General features: G+C 42.9%; 1 protein-coding gene across 2 annotated transcripts in view; it reads right to left on the minus strand.

Annotated features, from left to right (window-relative positions):
- LOC114084058 (HLA class II histocompatibility antigen, DP beta 1 chain-like) overlaps positions 1-14,030 on the minus strand; it is a 66,482-nt gene that overhangs the window by 42,915 nt on the left and 9,537 nt on the right. The window contains exons 4-6 of one of the 2 annotated variants that reach the window (XM_071613496.1): positions 13,694-13,804; positions 13,382-13,405; positions 12,861-13,091 (exon numbers count right to left, since the gene is read on the minus strand). In XM_071613496.1, coding sequence (XP_071469597.1) covers positions 13,389-13,405; positions 13,694-13,804 — 128 coding nt within the window. In that variant the 3' untranslated portion in view covers positions 12,861-13,091; positions 13,382-13,388. Of the gene's footprint in view, positions 1-12,860; positions 13,092-13,381; positions 13,406-13,693; positions 13,805-14,030 lie in introns of those variants that run through there. The other variant, XM_071613497.1, reaches the window with a different exon arrangement.

The raw sequence follows: 14,030 nt of genomic DNA on the forward strand, positions 1-14,030 counted from the left end.
GCACAATCATCTTGATGACCTCTCTGAGAACCTTGTCCCTCTAATATTATTGCAGACCAGAGGGTACTGTTGACCCAACAGATATCCATAGTGAATTCTCCCTGGTGGGAACAGAGGGCCTTGGACGGTGTTGGATCCCAAAGCCTTCCTTAGGGGCAGGCCAACACAGGAACACTCCATAGGTCATTCCTGTGAACTGAGGGTTTCAAGAGCAGCATCTTTGTCCTTACCTGGGGTGTCTCTGCCCTGAGCCAAAGGGAGCTCAGAGTCACCAGCTCAGAGTGGCCATCAGGTGACTCCAGTTATCATCCTTCTAGTTCCCAGGAAGGTCTAACAGTGTAGATCCAGTGTAGAACCTTCTAGATCCTGAGGAAGAACAGAGTGAAGGAAATGCAGAGTAGCTCCACTCAATAGCTCCCTCAATGTGAAGACAAGAGCTAGATTCTGAAAAAGGAATGAAAAGCTGGTATCATCATCCACTAAGGAGAGAGTTGGTATGAGGCATGTGATACTTCAGGGTAAGATTCATCGGAGACTATATGAGGAAAGGCATCCTCATCATGAGCTATTAGTCATGAGGCTTGGTTATTTTATGTTTCCCTTGCCCTGGAATAGGTCTTGAGGAATCTCATGCCCCCTTCAAGGTGATGGTCATTCCCTTTGCATAGACATGTTCTGGGATAGAGCAAGTCTTATCCAGTGTGTAAATGTCTAGGGGGATAGTCCTCCCCACTCCAGAGCTCTGAATAAGTTCTAGGGGCTATATGAGTTCATGGGAAGTGTCTCCTGCAGAGGTGCTGTAAGACCTTAGCATCTAAATGGACGTGAAGTAAGTGTTCCTGGGATTGAACACCAGAAATGGTATGGACCTCAGTGTACAACCAGGGGAAATGACTTGTTTTACTTGTCCTTTCTGGGCCACAGTGGTGCTGGGGATTGAGCCCAGGGTCTCACACATGCTAGGCAAATGCTCTACCAGCGAGGTAACCTGCAGTCCATGTTTCTCTTAGTAACTCTGAGGGTGAAATGAGAGTCTGCCTATAAAAATGCCATAGAACCTCAGAGACATGAGAGTTTTTATTGTTAGGCCAATAATGTTATCAAGGATCATCCCCTTTGTGAATTCTCTGTGTTTTTGGAGTAACTTAAATAATAGCAAGTAATTCTCAACATATGAGTTTACAGGTGGTTCTAGAAATGAGGTAAATATTCTCCTCCCAGATCATAAAAACTAAGAGAAGAAATGACAAATCAAATGTAATTTCTAACAAAATTAAATTTCCAACAAATGTATTAAGTACTTAAAAGCTTGATAACTTGAGTGAAAGTGTATAAATTACCTGACTTTGGTTTCTGTTAGGAACATGGATGCAGTATAGTAAAGAGGTCAGAACTGAGGTGTGGAGGGAGATCTCCTGTCTGGGAAGCTGCTTTTGGCTGCTTCTTGGATTCCCAACTGTGGACAAGTTATTTCACCAGCTGTGTCTTAGTTTCCTCTCCTGTGGAATAGAAGTTTTCATGCTGTGTATGTTGCAGGCCTTTGTTAGAAAAACTAATTGAGGTAATACTCAGTATTTGTAAATCTCTGAAAGCAGAATCTTGCTCACAGGACCATCAGGAAATGTTAATTATTATAATGGAAGAATAGTTCAGAAGACAAAAAAAATCTCTTTATACAATGAAACACACCATCTAATTCCGTAATACAAGTTCTGTCATTTTAACATTAAATAGCAGAGAAGCTTACTGTAGCTCCTCATCCCTTTATACTAAAACAGAGTATATAAAAAGAAAGATGTACCATTACATTTAATATGAAATGATTGGAGAGAATGTTCTTAAACATAGGACCTTCTTTGTGTCATTGCATTCTTATATAAAAAAGAAAGAAAAAAAGAGCAAACAAAAATATAATAACTAAAAGTTTTCATCCCAATTTATGTGTCTAGAAATAATCAAAATTTTTCTCCAAAATTATCAAAGGGGTGAAAGGGTAAATAGAATATTATTTGGCAACCATCAAATGAATTCTTATATGAAATTAGGAAGAAGCATTATCCATTTACACAAGCGAAAAATAGTCATTTATACAAATGAAAAGTAGCCAGGGACCCACCCCACGCCCTAGTTCCAAACAACCCTGTGAGGGGGGTGCTCCTGACGTCTCTGTTGTAGCTTCTTCCCTCATCCTCAGACCCCACAGTAGGTCGGGGCTTTCTGGGCCATGTCAGGCCCGTGGTGGACACTGGGGGCAGCCCTCCACCTCCTCTCCCAGTGATGCTAGAGCCTTCCTCAGCCAGCCACAGAGGCGCCCCCTGACTGTTCTGGTTGGTCATCTCGTCCCCTCCCTCTCCACAGGGGAAGGGGAACAAGCCCTGGCTCAGAAGCCCCTGCCCTGCGCCACCTCAGTTCTCCTCACCGCCTGGCTCACAGTGGCCACTGCAGGTGCTCCTTGAACACCGAAGGAGCCAGAGCAGGGCTGGGACCCTGGGAGCCCATGCCACCCTAGTTATCCCCAGTGGAACTGGTGCCACCAGGGCTGAGTGCTCAGCTGGGCCAGAGGGGGTGGGGTGGGGCTCGGGGACAGTAGGGTCTGCAGGTGCTGTTCTGTCCTGTTTTCCTTTTCTTATTCCTTTGTGTGAGTTTCTTTTTGGCTTTTCCCCCTTATTCCTTCTCCTCCTCCTCCATTTCCCTCCTCTTCCTCTCCTTCCAATTTTTTTTCTTCTTCTTTTTTTGGGGAGACTATGGATTGGACCCCTTAACCACTGAGCCACATCCCCAGCCCTTTTTCATATGTATTTAGAGACAGTGTCACTAAGTTGCTGAGGCTGGCTTTGAACCCTCCATCCTCCTGCCTCAGCCTCCTGAGCCCCTGGGATCACAGGCTTCCTCTTATTCCAATAGCAGCGATATTTGTTTGGTATTGAACACCCGCTAGCACCAACTCTCACACCAATCTTCACATCACTTTGTTTTCAGGAAGGCATTTAGGATCTCACTTTAGAAATGAAAAGAGATTCTGAGATTCCTAAGTGCCTCATTATCCCAATGTCGGGGTGCTGAGGGGAGGAGTCAGGGCCTCCTCCTCTGAGCTCCTCTTTCTCACTGTTTAAAGCTAAATCTCTTGGAGCAGGAGTCAGTGATGTCTGCTTTAACTTTCCCCATTTGACTGCCCACTGGGTTCCCCCTTTGTCTCCCCACATCCCTGCTGCTGCTCTCCTGTGGGGATCAGTGACCTTTGTCCAGCACCACCTCTCAGTGTCTTGTTTGCCACTGGTGATATTTGAGACGTGACCACTACTCTTTGCTGGAATTATCCTCCTTTCTTCCTCCTTTCCTCCTGTTTGTTGATCCTTTACTTCAGCCTCTTGTTGAAGGTCCACCTTTCCCAGCATCCAGACCACACACTCTGACCATCCTCCTCTGACTTTGTACACTTTTCTTGGGGACCTAATCCAAAATCACAACCTTGCTCACCTGTGAGGACTCCTAGTCTATATTCCTAACAGTGTAACTTGAGACCCATCTACTTATTTCAATGTCTCCTAAAACTTCCTCTGTTCCTCAGAAATCCCACTCCAAGCAGAACATCCTATTTTCTCTCAATCACTTACTTCCCAACCTTCATCGCCTTTTCAGCCACTGATGCTGCAACCCTCCTCCTGCGTCCCCCTTGTCCTTTACCAATGCCTGCAGATTTCCAGCTCAATCCGCCTTTCCAACCCCCTGCTCTCTCCTTCCCGGGATTATGCTCCCGCCCCCACCTCGGCCCTCACCACTTCTCACCTCCCGGTCTTGCTTTCAACCCAGCCTTCCTGCTGCTGCCACCACCCCACCAAAATCTGATCAACTGTCCTGCTTAAGGTCCTTCAGCAGTGTCCCGAGTCTCTGCAATCAGCGCACAGAGCAGTTTACAGGGCAGCCCCCACCTCCCCTCAGCCCCAGGCCTGCTGAGGAGCTCCCTGGTCTCCCTGGGATTTCACCCCTCTCCCTGCCTGAGCCCATTTCTGCTGCTGGAAATGCCATTTCCCCTCTCTCTGCTTTGCCAGCCACAGGTAAAGGCCATCCCTAGGAAACCTTCCTCAAATCTTGTATTGATTTTAATTTCCTCTTTTTGCTCCCGCGTGGCATCTTCTGTAAACCCAGAAGTGATCAAAGCTTAGACTAGTGATTTTTGTCTTTCTCATTATTGGAATTTTAAATAGTTTGAGGGACAACCTTAGTGCCTGGAGTGTGAAATTCCATGTTATATATTTTGATTTTAATATTAATTTTTTTTTGCACCAGGATTGAACCCAGAGGGTTTAACCACTGAGTCACACCCCCAGTCCCCTTTTTAGACAGCATTTCCTTAAATTGCTGAGGCTGGTCTTCAACTTGCAATCCTCCTGCCTCAGCCTCCCTAGACACATGGATTATAGACATGTGCTGCTGCACCAGGCCCCTTCCCCAGTGAATGAGTATTAACATTTAAAGAGTACACTTCACTTAAAAAATGCTCAGACCTTTGTCAATTTATCAATATGCAGAAAATGAAATATTCGGAGGCAAATAAACTATACCTGTGTAGATCAATCAGAACTCCATGCTTTCTTCCTCTTTTCTGTAGGTGACTAATTCTCTATAGTCACTGAACTCAGTGCGGGACCCCTAAGCATTACTGTTACTAGTGTGTCTAAGGAGAGGGCTGCTCTCCATGGGCTGGGACTCAGAGGGGGAGTCCTTGGTAGAGACCCCTGAACCCCACGGTGTTGTTTCACTGTAGTTTCTCTAAACACTGTCAACACCAAACCCCATCTTGTTATTGTTTTACTGTAATAACAGTAGATTTTTCTTAACTTTTTGCTGCTCCAAATATATTAGCTAAACTAAGATACTATCTCACAGGAGTTTCAAAGGCAATAAAAAATTATTTTTTGGTACCAGGGATTTAACTCAGGGGCACCTAACCACTGAGCCACATCCTGAGACCTTTTTAAATTTTTGTATTTTAGAGACAGGGTCTCACTAAGTTTCTTAGAGCCTCAGTAAATTGCTGAGGCAGATCTTGAACTTACAATCCCCTTTTCTGAGCCTCCTGAGTCGCTGGGATTATAGGCTGGCTCCACCGTACCTGGCTTCAAATGCAATAATTTTTATTTCCAATTGAAACTACACTTAAAAACAAATCAATCAAACTGATTTTGTTTATTATATTATTTTAAATTTACTATGTCTAAAATGAAAGTCTTGTGGATAAAATTATATAACTTACTGCTTTTATTTTAAAACTAAGAAAGTAAACCAAGTATGGTGGCACATGCCTGTAAGCCCAGCAACTTGGGAGGCTGAGGCAGGAGGATTGCAAGTTCAAGGCCAGCCTGGGCAATTTAGGGAAACCCTCAGCAGTTTAGTGAGACCTGTCTCAAATTAAAAGAGAGAGAGAGAGAGAGAGAGAGAGAGAGAGAGAGAGAGAGAGAGAGAGAGAGAGAGAGAGAGAGAATGTCTATAGAGGTAGCTCAGTGATAAAAGTGCCCCTGCCTTCAATCACCAGTAGAAAATGAAATAAAACAAAGAAACAAACAAAAAACTCTAAGAAAGTAACTTGAATAGTGCTAAGGATTTGGAGGTATTTTCATTCCTTTATTATTAAATACTTTTTTTCTGATTTCTATTCCATGCCTACAACCCCAGCCTGTGAAGTTGAGGCAGACCAACATCCTCATCAGCCACAGTGACAGGTTTTTCCTGTAGGTGTTCAGTGTCACCTGGCTGCAGACACAGGAGAGGTAAAAGAATCTGTCCAAGGTCACACGAGTTCTAGGTGCAGAGCTTGGATTTGAACCAGGCACTGTGGCTCCAGAGATTGGGGTCTTACCCACATGTGGGTCATGTCACCTGCAGCCATTCTCTGTGTCCCTCACATTCTATGCAGCCTTGATTTTCTTCCATTCTCATATTGAGGTCAAGAATCTCTGTTCTGTGTTAAACATTTGCAGTAATAAAGGGGAACCTATCTTTTTCATAATCTCTAAGGGAATATGTCTACTTTCCTCATATATTTTTGGTTTATTATCTTAATCATAGGGTGAAAAAACCAGTCACTTCTGTTAATTTATTGAGTTGAATTCAGCTGAAATGAATATGAATTTTCTTCTTTGGTCCATTGACAGGCTAATCACATTACGGATTTTCTGATGGTAAATTATCACTATTTTTAGAATAAACCTTATTTGATCAAAATAACTTGTTTTGAGCCTGGCACGGTGGCACACACCTGTAATCCCTGTGGCTTGGGAAGCTGAAGCAGGAGGAACGAGAGTTCAAAGCCAGCCTCAGCAATTTACCAAGGCTCTAAGCAACTCAGAATAAAAATACATAAATAAAATAAAATACAAAATAGAGCTGGGGATGTGGCTTGATAGTCCAGCCCCCTGAGTTCAATTCCTGGTACCCCAAAACAAACAAACCAAAACCAAAATCAAAACACACACACACACACACAAACCCCCTTATTTTTGTAATAACTGACAGATTCGGTGAGATGCATGAAACTACTCCATCAATTCTGTCTCTTGTAGTACTCTTAGTTGGCCCTGGAAATAAGGATGCACATGACCTGACATCCTTAACAAGACTCCTAAAGCACAAGAAGTAAAATGAAGAATCAACAAATAGGATGGATTAAAATTAAAAAGCTTCTTCTCAGCAAAGGAAACAATCAATAATGTGATGAGAGAGCCTACAGAATGGGAGAAAATCTTTCCCACACCATCTCAGATAGAGCAGTAATCTCCAGGATATGTAAAGAAATCAAAAAACTTAACACCAAAAAAACCAAATAACCCAATTAATAAATGGGCTAAGGAACTGAACAAACACTTCACAGAAGAAGAAATACAACTGATCAATAAATATACAAAAAAATGTTCGTCATCTCTAGAAATTAGAGAAATGCAAACCAAAACTAAGAAGAGCCAGGCATGGTGGCACATGCCTGTAATCCTAGCTTGGGAGGCTGAAGCAGGAGGATCATGAGTTCAAAGCCAGCCTCAGCAATTTACCAAAGCCCTAAGCAACTCAGTGAGACCCTGTCTCTAAATAAAATACAAAATAGGGCTGGGGATGTGGCTCAGTGTTTGAGTGTCCCTGAGTTCAATCCCTGGTGCAAAAAATAAAAAGCCCCCCAAACCAAAAATAAACAAACAAAAAACTACTCTAGGATTTCATCTCACTCCAATCAGAATGGTAATTATCAAGAATATAAGCAATAAGAAGTGTTGGCAAGAATGTGGGGAAAAATGTACACTCATACGGTGCTGACAGGGCTGCAAACTGGTGCAACCACTATGGAAAGCAGTATGGAGATTCCTCAGAAAACTTGGAATGGATCCACCATTTGACCCAGTTATCCCACTTCTGAGCTTATACCCAAAGGACTTAAAGTCAGCATAGTACAGTGATGTAACCACATCAATGTTTACAGCAGCTCAATTCACAATAGCTAAACTATGGAGCTAACCTAGATGCCCTTCAACAGATGAATGGATAAAGAAAATGTGGTACATTTTCACAATGGAACATTACTCAGCCTTAAAGAAGAATGAAATTATGGCATTTGCAGGTGAATGGATGAAACTAGAAAATATCATGCCAAGTGAAATAAGCCAATCCCAAAACACCAAAGGCCAAATATGTTTTCTGATAAGTGGATACTGATCCATAGTGGGGTAGGGGTGGATAGGGAAGAATGAAGGAACTTTGGATTGTGCAGAGGGGAGTGAGGGAAGGGGTGGGGTTGTGGAGATGGGAAGGACGGCAGAATGAGACAGACATTATTACCCTCTGTACATGTATGATCACACTACTGCTGTGACTCAGCACCATGGTCTGCCAGCGGAATGAGAATTTATGCTCCTTTTGTGTACAGTGTGTCAAAATATATTCCACCACATATGACTAAATAGAATGTCATCTGTATGACTAATTAGAATGTCATATGTATGACTAATTAGAACACATTTTTAAAATTTAGGGAGAAAAAGAAATAAGGGTGCATATGCTTTCTAAGATTATCTGGAAGCTTTAATCTTTTTTTGTGTTCCAGGCTGCATGGGTAGGAGAGGCATGCTCTCTTCCTCAGTGTGGTAGGACCCACCCACCTGGGATGTTATCAGGACAGGCGCCCAGGGCAAGGGGTGACACTGGAAAAAAGCACTTCAGTTTCTTTGATGTTTCTATTTTAGTTTTCCATTTCTTCCTGTGTCTTTCATATTTATGTCTTTCTAGAAATGTATCACTCTTAATTTTCAAATTTATAGGCATAAAGTTGGTCATAAATATTTTCATTTAAAGTATCTATATGTATAACCATTTTCCTTTTTTATTTTGGATCCCCTACATTTTCTACAGTAGGCTTTCTTGAAATCTGTTGACCTCATTAAACTTTGAATTGGCTCAGAATTGGATTTTGTTTATCCTCTTGTTTTTCTATTTCATTGAATTTTGCTCTCCTCTTTATTAGTTGCATAACAAAGGGACACTTTTTAAAAACTTTTTGATCATTTAGGTCATTTGTTTTCACACTTTCCTAATAATTTTTTTTTTAAAAAAAGACCATCTATTTGTAGTTCTATGTACTATTTTCAACTAAATTATTTCATTTTTTCCTGTTTATTTATTTAATAGTACTGGGGATTGAACCCAGGCGCACTTAACCACTGAGCCATACTCCCAGGTGTCTTTTATATTTTATTTAGAGACAGGATCTTGCTATGTTGCTTAGGGCCTTGCTAAGTGGCTGAGGCTGGCCTCAGACTTGCAATCCTCCTGCCTCAGCCTCCTGAGCCAGTGGGATTACAGGAATGTGCCACTGTGCTCAGCTTTCTTATCTTTCTTTAAAGCTTAGAATTTCATTTTTTTTTTTTTTTGGTGATTTTCTCTCTACCTATGTTTCTCTTACTTTCCAGATGTTTAGTTACCAAGATGTCAGAATCTTTGTTTCTATCTTTCATGTCTCTTTTCTATTATTTAATCTTTCATACTACTCTAGGGTGAGTTCCTCAGTGTGATTTTTTATGTATTATTTTTCAGTTGCAAAAGTCCCAGTTATATCATCTATTATGTTCTTTATTCCAACTATTATTTTGTTTTAATTAATTATACATGGCAGTAGAATGCAGTTTGATACATCATGTAATGGAGTATAATTTCTCATTCTTCTGGTTATACATGATGGAGAATCCCACCAGCTATATAGTTATATATGTACACAGGGTAATAATGTCTGATTCATTCTACTATCTACCGCCACATCCCCTCCCCTCCCTTTACTTCACTCTCCTCAACATAATATAAAGTAACTCTATTGTACCTTAGTGTCCCCCCACCCACACATTGTGAATTAGCATCCACATATCAGAGAAAACATTCGGCCTTTGGGTTTTTGGAATTGGCTTATTATTTCACTTAGCATGATATTCTCCAGCTCTATCTATTTACCGACAAATGCCATAATTTCATTCTTATTTAAGGCTGAGTTATATTCCATCCTATGTATATATACCACATCTTTTTTTTTTTTTTTTGCCATTCATCTGTTGAAGAACACCTAGGTTGGTTACATAGTTAGGTATTCTGAGTTGAGCTGCTATAAACATTGAGGTGGCTCCGTCACTGTAATATGCTGATGTTAAGTCCTTTGGGTATCAACGGAGAAGTGGGATAGCTGGGTCAAATAGTGGTTCCATTCCAAGTTTTCTGAGGAATCTCCATTCCACTTTAAAATCCAGTTTTCTGCTAGATTTATTGACTTTTGTTTTTGCTTCAAATTATTAATATCTTGCTTTACCTGTTTTTTAACCCTTTTATTGTGAACTAGAGGACATTTTCATGAAACACATAAAACAATACAATGTATAGCCAATGGTTATAAAGGCAGACAGCCATGTAACTAGTACCTGTGACAGGAAATAGAGCATTGTTAGCATCCCTGAGCCCCTCAGGGCAGCAGGTAGTTTATAATCTTTTTAGGAACATAAGTTTCCTTTATCCATAAAGCCCAACAGAGCTCCTACTACATGGTAGGTCCTCCTATAACACGGGGAGCCACCCGTGAATTACTTGAGGATCTTCTCTTGGTATCGGGCCATGGAGATTTAGGCTTAACCTTGGGAACTGTCCCAGCTCCCCACACACATTAGACTGCCCAAGACACATGACCTCTATCTCTGCTCTACTAGGAAGACCTGGCTCCAGATTTGGGTGTAACCCATTGGGAACTGGACAGCCCACCTCCTACCTTATTTGGCAAAGAACATTCCATGGAAAACCTTTGATGTTCCCCGATGTAAATAAAGCAAGCGTGGGCTCCATTTTGCTCTCTTTTAGTGTGGAAGCTCCATCCATATGATCGGCCAGGCTGTCCTGCCCCTGCTTTCTAAAAATATTTCCTGTGTCCTGTGGTTTTTCTGACGCTGTTTTTCTTAGCTTTTATTCCGCAGCATCCCATTCCACCAAGAGGCATTCCATTCCCACCACCTGTGCAAAACGTGGATGGGAATGGAATATAGGTGGCAGGTCCTCACGTGTATTATTTATGTAACATGCAGTTACTGAGTAATTGCTACTTTCAAGGACACCAACTCATTTGCAGCTGGATGCAGCCATGTGACAGGGGAACCCAAGAGGAGAAATGGCATCTCCTTAGGGTATCCCTGACTCTCTGTGACCATCACCTGGGGCAGCAACATATGTCAGGCTAAGAAGACTACCTTCTCATTAGGAGGGGCAGAACATGAGAGGTCAGGTGTTAGGTGTTAAGGCATGGAGGTATGACACTAACCTGGAAATCCTAACCCTGGTTGTGTCTTTTGTGACAGAAAAGGACATTGGCACTTCGCCAGCTTCAGCTCTGCTTTAAAACTCCAGTCTCCACTTTCCCTTGAATCTCTGTGTCCCTCAAAGCAGTCATGGGACTGATGTACCCAAGACCTGTCCCATTCCTGCCTATTTTTGATCCTACTCAGACTTAGCACCTAGCAAAGAGCCTGACACAAACAATATATCCAGTAAATATTGTTGGAATTTTGATAACAGGTGGCCCCCACACTGGGTGGTCTTCACACCTGTCTCCTTGGGACTTCTCCCTACATTGCGTCCTTCCACAGAAATCCCAGAGACCAACACATACCTGGTTGTGTGAGAGCTGGACCTGCCGGATGCCTGTTTTCTATAGCTGCAGGGCCTTCCCCCATTTCCTGTACCCAAGTCCCCTAGAGGCACGTATCCTGGATCCCTAATGAGCATGCAGAAACCACAGTGGGTCCACCCTTTTCCTGCCCCCTGGCCTGGGAGCAATGGGTGAGGCTGGTTGGGGAAGATTCCAGTCAGATATATTTTGTAATATTCAGTGCCTGAAGGCTCCGCGGAGGAATCTACACATTCTGTGTCTAGGGATTTAATAGTGATCTTGATTTTAAGACTTCTCAAATTCTCATGGCCTGTTTCTGTGTTTGAATGGCAGGGTTATAATCATATTATTTTTCTGATGCATAGACTTCTCATGGGGTGGCTCTGAATCTAGAAAGGAAAACGAAGAGATAGAGGGTCCTCATTTGTCTGCTGTCCTCGTCCTCTCATTATGTGACAGCTGAAATTACTACACAACCCAAGGCAGCAGTTACTCCCGTATCAATGATGCCCTAATCTCCACCTTCAGCCTCAACCTCTCCTGGAAATGGGGAGTCTCATCCCCAGATTCAGGGCACAGTGAGAGGAGACTGAGAGAAGATTGCTGTAGCTTGTAGGAACTGACCAGGGACAGGTGTCCAGAAGTATATGAACCCAGAAACTGCTTCTATGAAGCCAGGGACAGGGAGGTGACCGCTTTGTGTGTCAAGAGCTGTAGAGCACTCAAGATGTGCATAGCTGGGCTTGTGGCACACGCATGTAATCCCAGCAGCTTGGAAGGCTGAGGCAGGAGGATTGCAATTTGAGGCCAACCTCAGCAACTTATTGAGAGACCCTAAGCAACTCAGTGAGACCCTGTCTCAGAATAAAAAATAAAAAGGGCTAGGATGTAGCTCAGTGGTAAAATGACCCTGTGTTCAATGCCTAGTACCCCATCCTCCTGCCCCCCCCCCCAAAAAAAGGTGTTTAGTCCAAACATGTCCGCTATCTAGACTTAAAGAGAAACTAATGTGAAATATGAAACTAAGAATAATTTTGTATTGTAAAAAGAAGTCCTGTGTTTGAAAAAGTGCTACATGTACTGATTTGTCTTTTAACAACTGGGATTTCCCACTGTACAAATTATTAGGATTAAAGGTCTGGGTAGGTTGAGGAATACAAATTTCAAGGATAAGTCTGTATCTTCTACTTTTTGTACTCAAAATGTTAAGCCATACTTGCTTAACCAGTATTTATTATGCATGCAATGAAAATGTTTAGTTTATTAATTATACTTATAATCCTTAATTTTGATTTTTATCTTATTTCTTAGCTGATAATGGTGAAACATGCACTTAATAAGATATATGTTGAATCGGTGACTATAGGTCACATAGCCATATTCATGTTCAGAGTCACTGTCTGCTCACCAAAGAATAATTAGGAATCATGGTCCCAGACCTACGTAGATGAAAGGGGCAAACACAATTATGGGGCAGCCCATAATATAAATATATTAAATTCAGAAGAAGTCCATGTCCAGTTGGCTACCTTATGCAACAGTTAGTATATCCCTATTTTTATGTTTTCCTTCTTGCCTGTGTGTACATGACAATGAACTTCTCCATTATCTCTGTTCACCAAAACCCACACACAAAAGCAATGGCAGAGATGACTCACTGCATATTCTTAAAAGAAAATAAACAACCATGTTGGATTTTGATTATTTATGGAGTTCAGGAGGAGGGAACTTGGTTGAAGGCCTCAGGAAACTGCATTGAGTCAAAGAGCAGAGCTATAGACTCTGGTTTCAGAGCAATTACTTGACAGCAACATCCTTTGGGAGGCTGGGAATCTGCCCCAGAATCAGCCTCAGGGAGTAAAGAAACGCAGAAAAATTCTTGTTCCAAGACACAGAGAGTCTTCTGGTAAGATCAGGAGCCCTGTGGGGTGGAGAAAAGGTCATCCCAGGTTGGTGAGCCCTCTTCCTCTGAGCCCCAGGACAGAAAAGCTATGGCCTTATAAGATTGAGTCTTAGCCTGATAAAAACCCGTTTGTCTGAGCTTCCATCCCCAGTGGAGTAAAGGAAGGCCCTTTGCCCACACTCACTCAAGGGCTGAGGCTGAGAGGGAAGTTCAGGCCTGCGACCCTCTTCCCTGTGGTCAGTCACAATGCAAGGACAACACTTAATCCTTCTGCAACCCAGTCCCTCAAGAAAACAGAGGAGTGTTACCTGTTTGTCAAGGTCCTCGTTGAGCTGGAATGAAAGGAGGAAAGGGGATGCATTCAGCCATTAAAACCACCTCAGAATGAGAGACACCCTTATCCCACCTTCCAGTGCCCCTCACTACATGGACCCCACATGAGCCTGAGCACCAGACCTTGTCATCTGGGCTTTCCTCCCTCCCTACAGGCCATCTTTGCTTTGACGATCTGATTTCAGTGGCTTCTAGAACTCTCCAGCACTGCTCTCCTGTCTCAGTCCCTCAACATGCAGATGAGGAAGCCAGGAAGGCAAGCCTCGGTCTCCTCCAGGCTTTCTTACCTTTCTTGCTTCTCTTGTGCATGAAGACGCCCACTACAAGGAAGATGAGCCCCAGCACGAAGCCCCCGACCCCGGTGAGGGTCTTGTTCCGGGCAGAGTCAGACTGTGCCTCTGGGAAGAACAGAATCCAGGATTAGTTTCAGGGCCTCCAACTGCATCCCTTCCTGGGTCTTGTCTGAGATCCTGGAGCTGGAGCAGGAGGTCAGCAGAGGACAGTGAGAGGGTCCACTGAGGAGGAGGAGGAAAGAAAGAACCCCCTCGTTCTAGACTTAGGGTGGTGAATTCAACAGGATGACAGATGCTGATTCTGGCAGCTGCCTTTCAACATAACAGAGAC

The sequence above is a fragment of the Marmota flaviventris genome, chromosome 6 (genome assembly GCF_047511675.1).
Source record: "Marmota flaviventris isolate mMarFla1 chromosome 6, mMarFla1.hap1, whole genome shotgun sequence".
Taxonomy (NCBI): domain Eukaryota; kingdom Metazoa; phylum Chordata; class Mammalia; order Rodentia; family Sciuridae; genus Marmota; species Marmota flaviventris.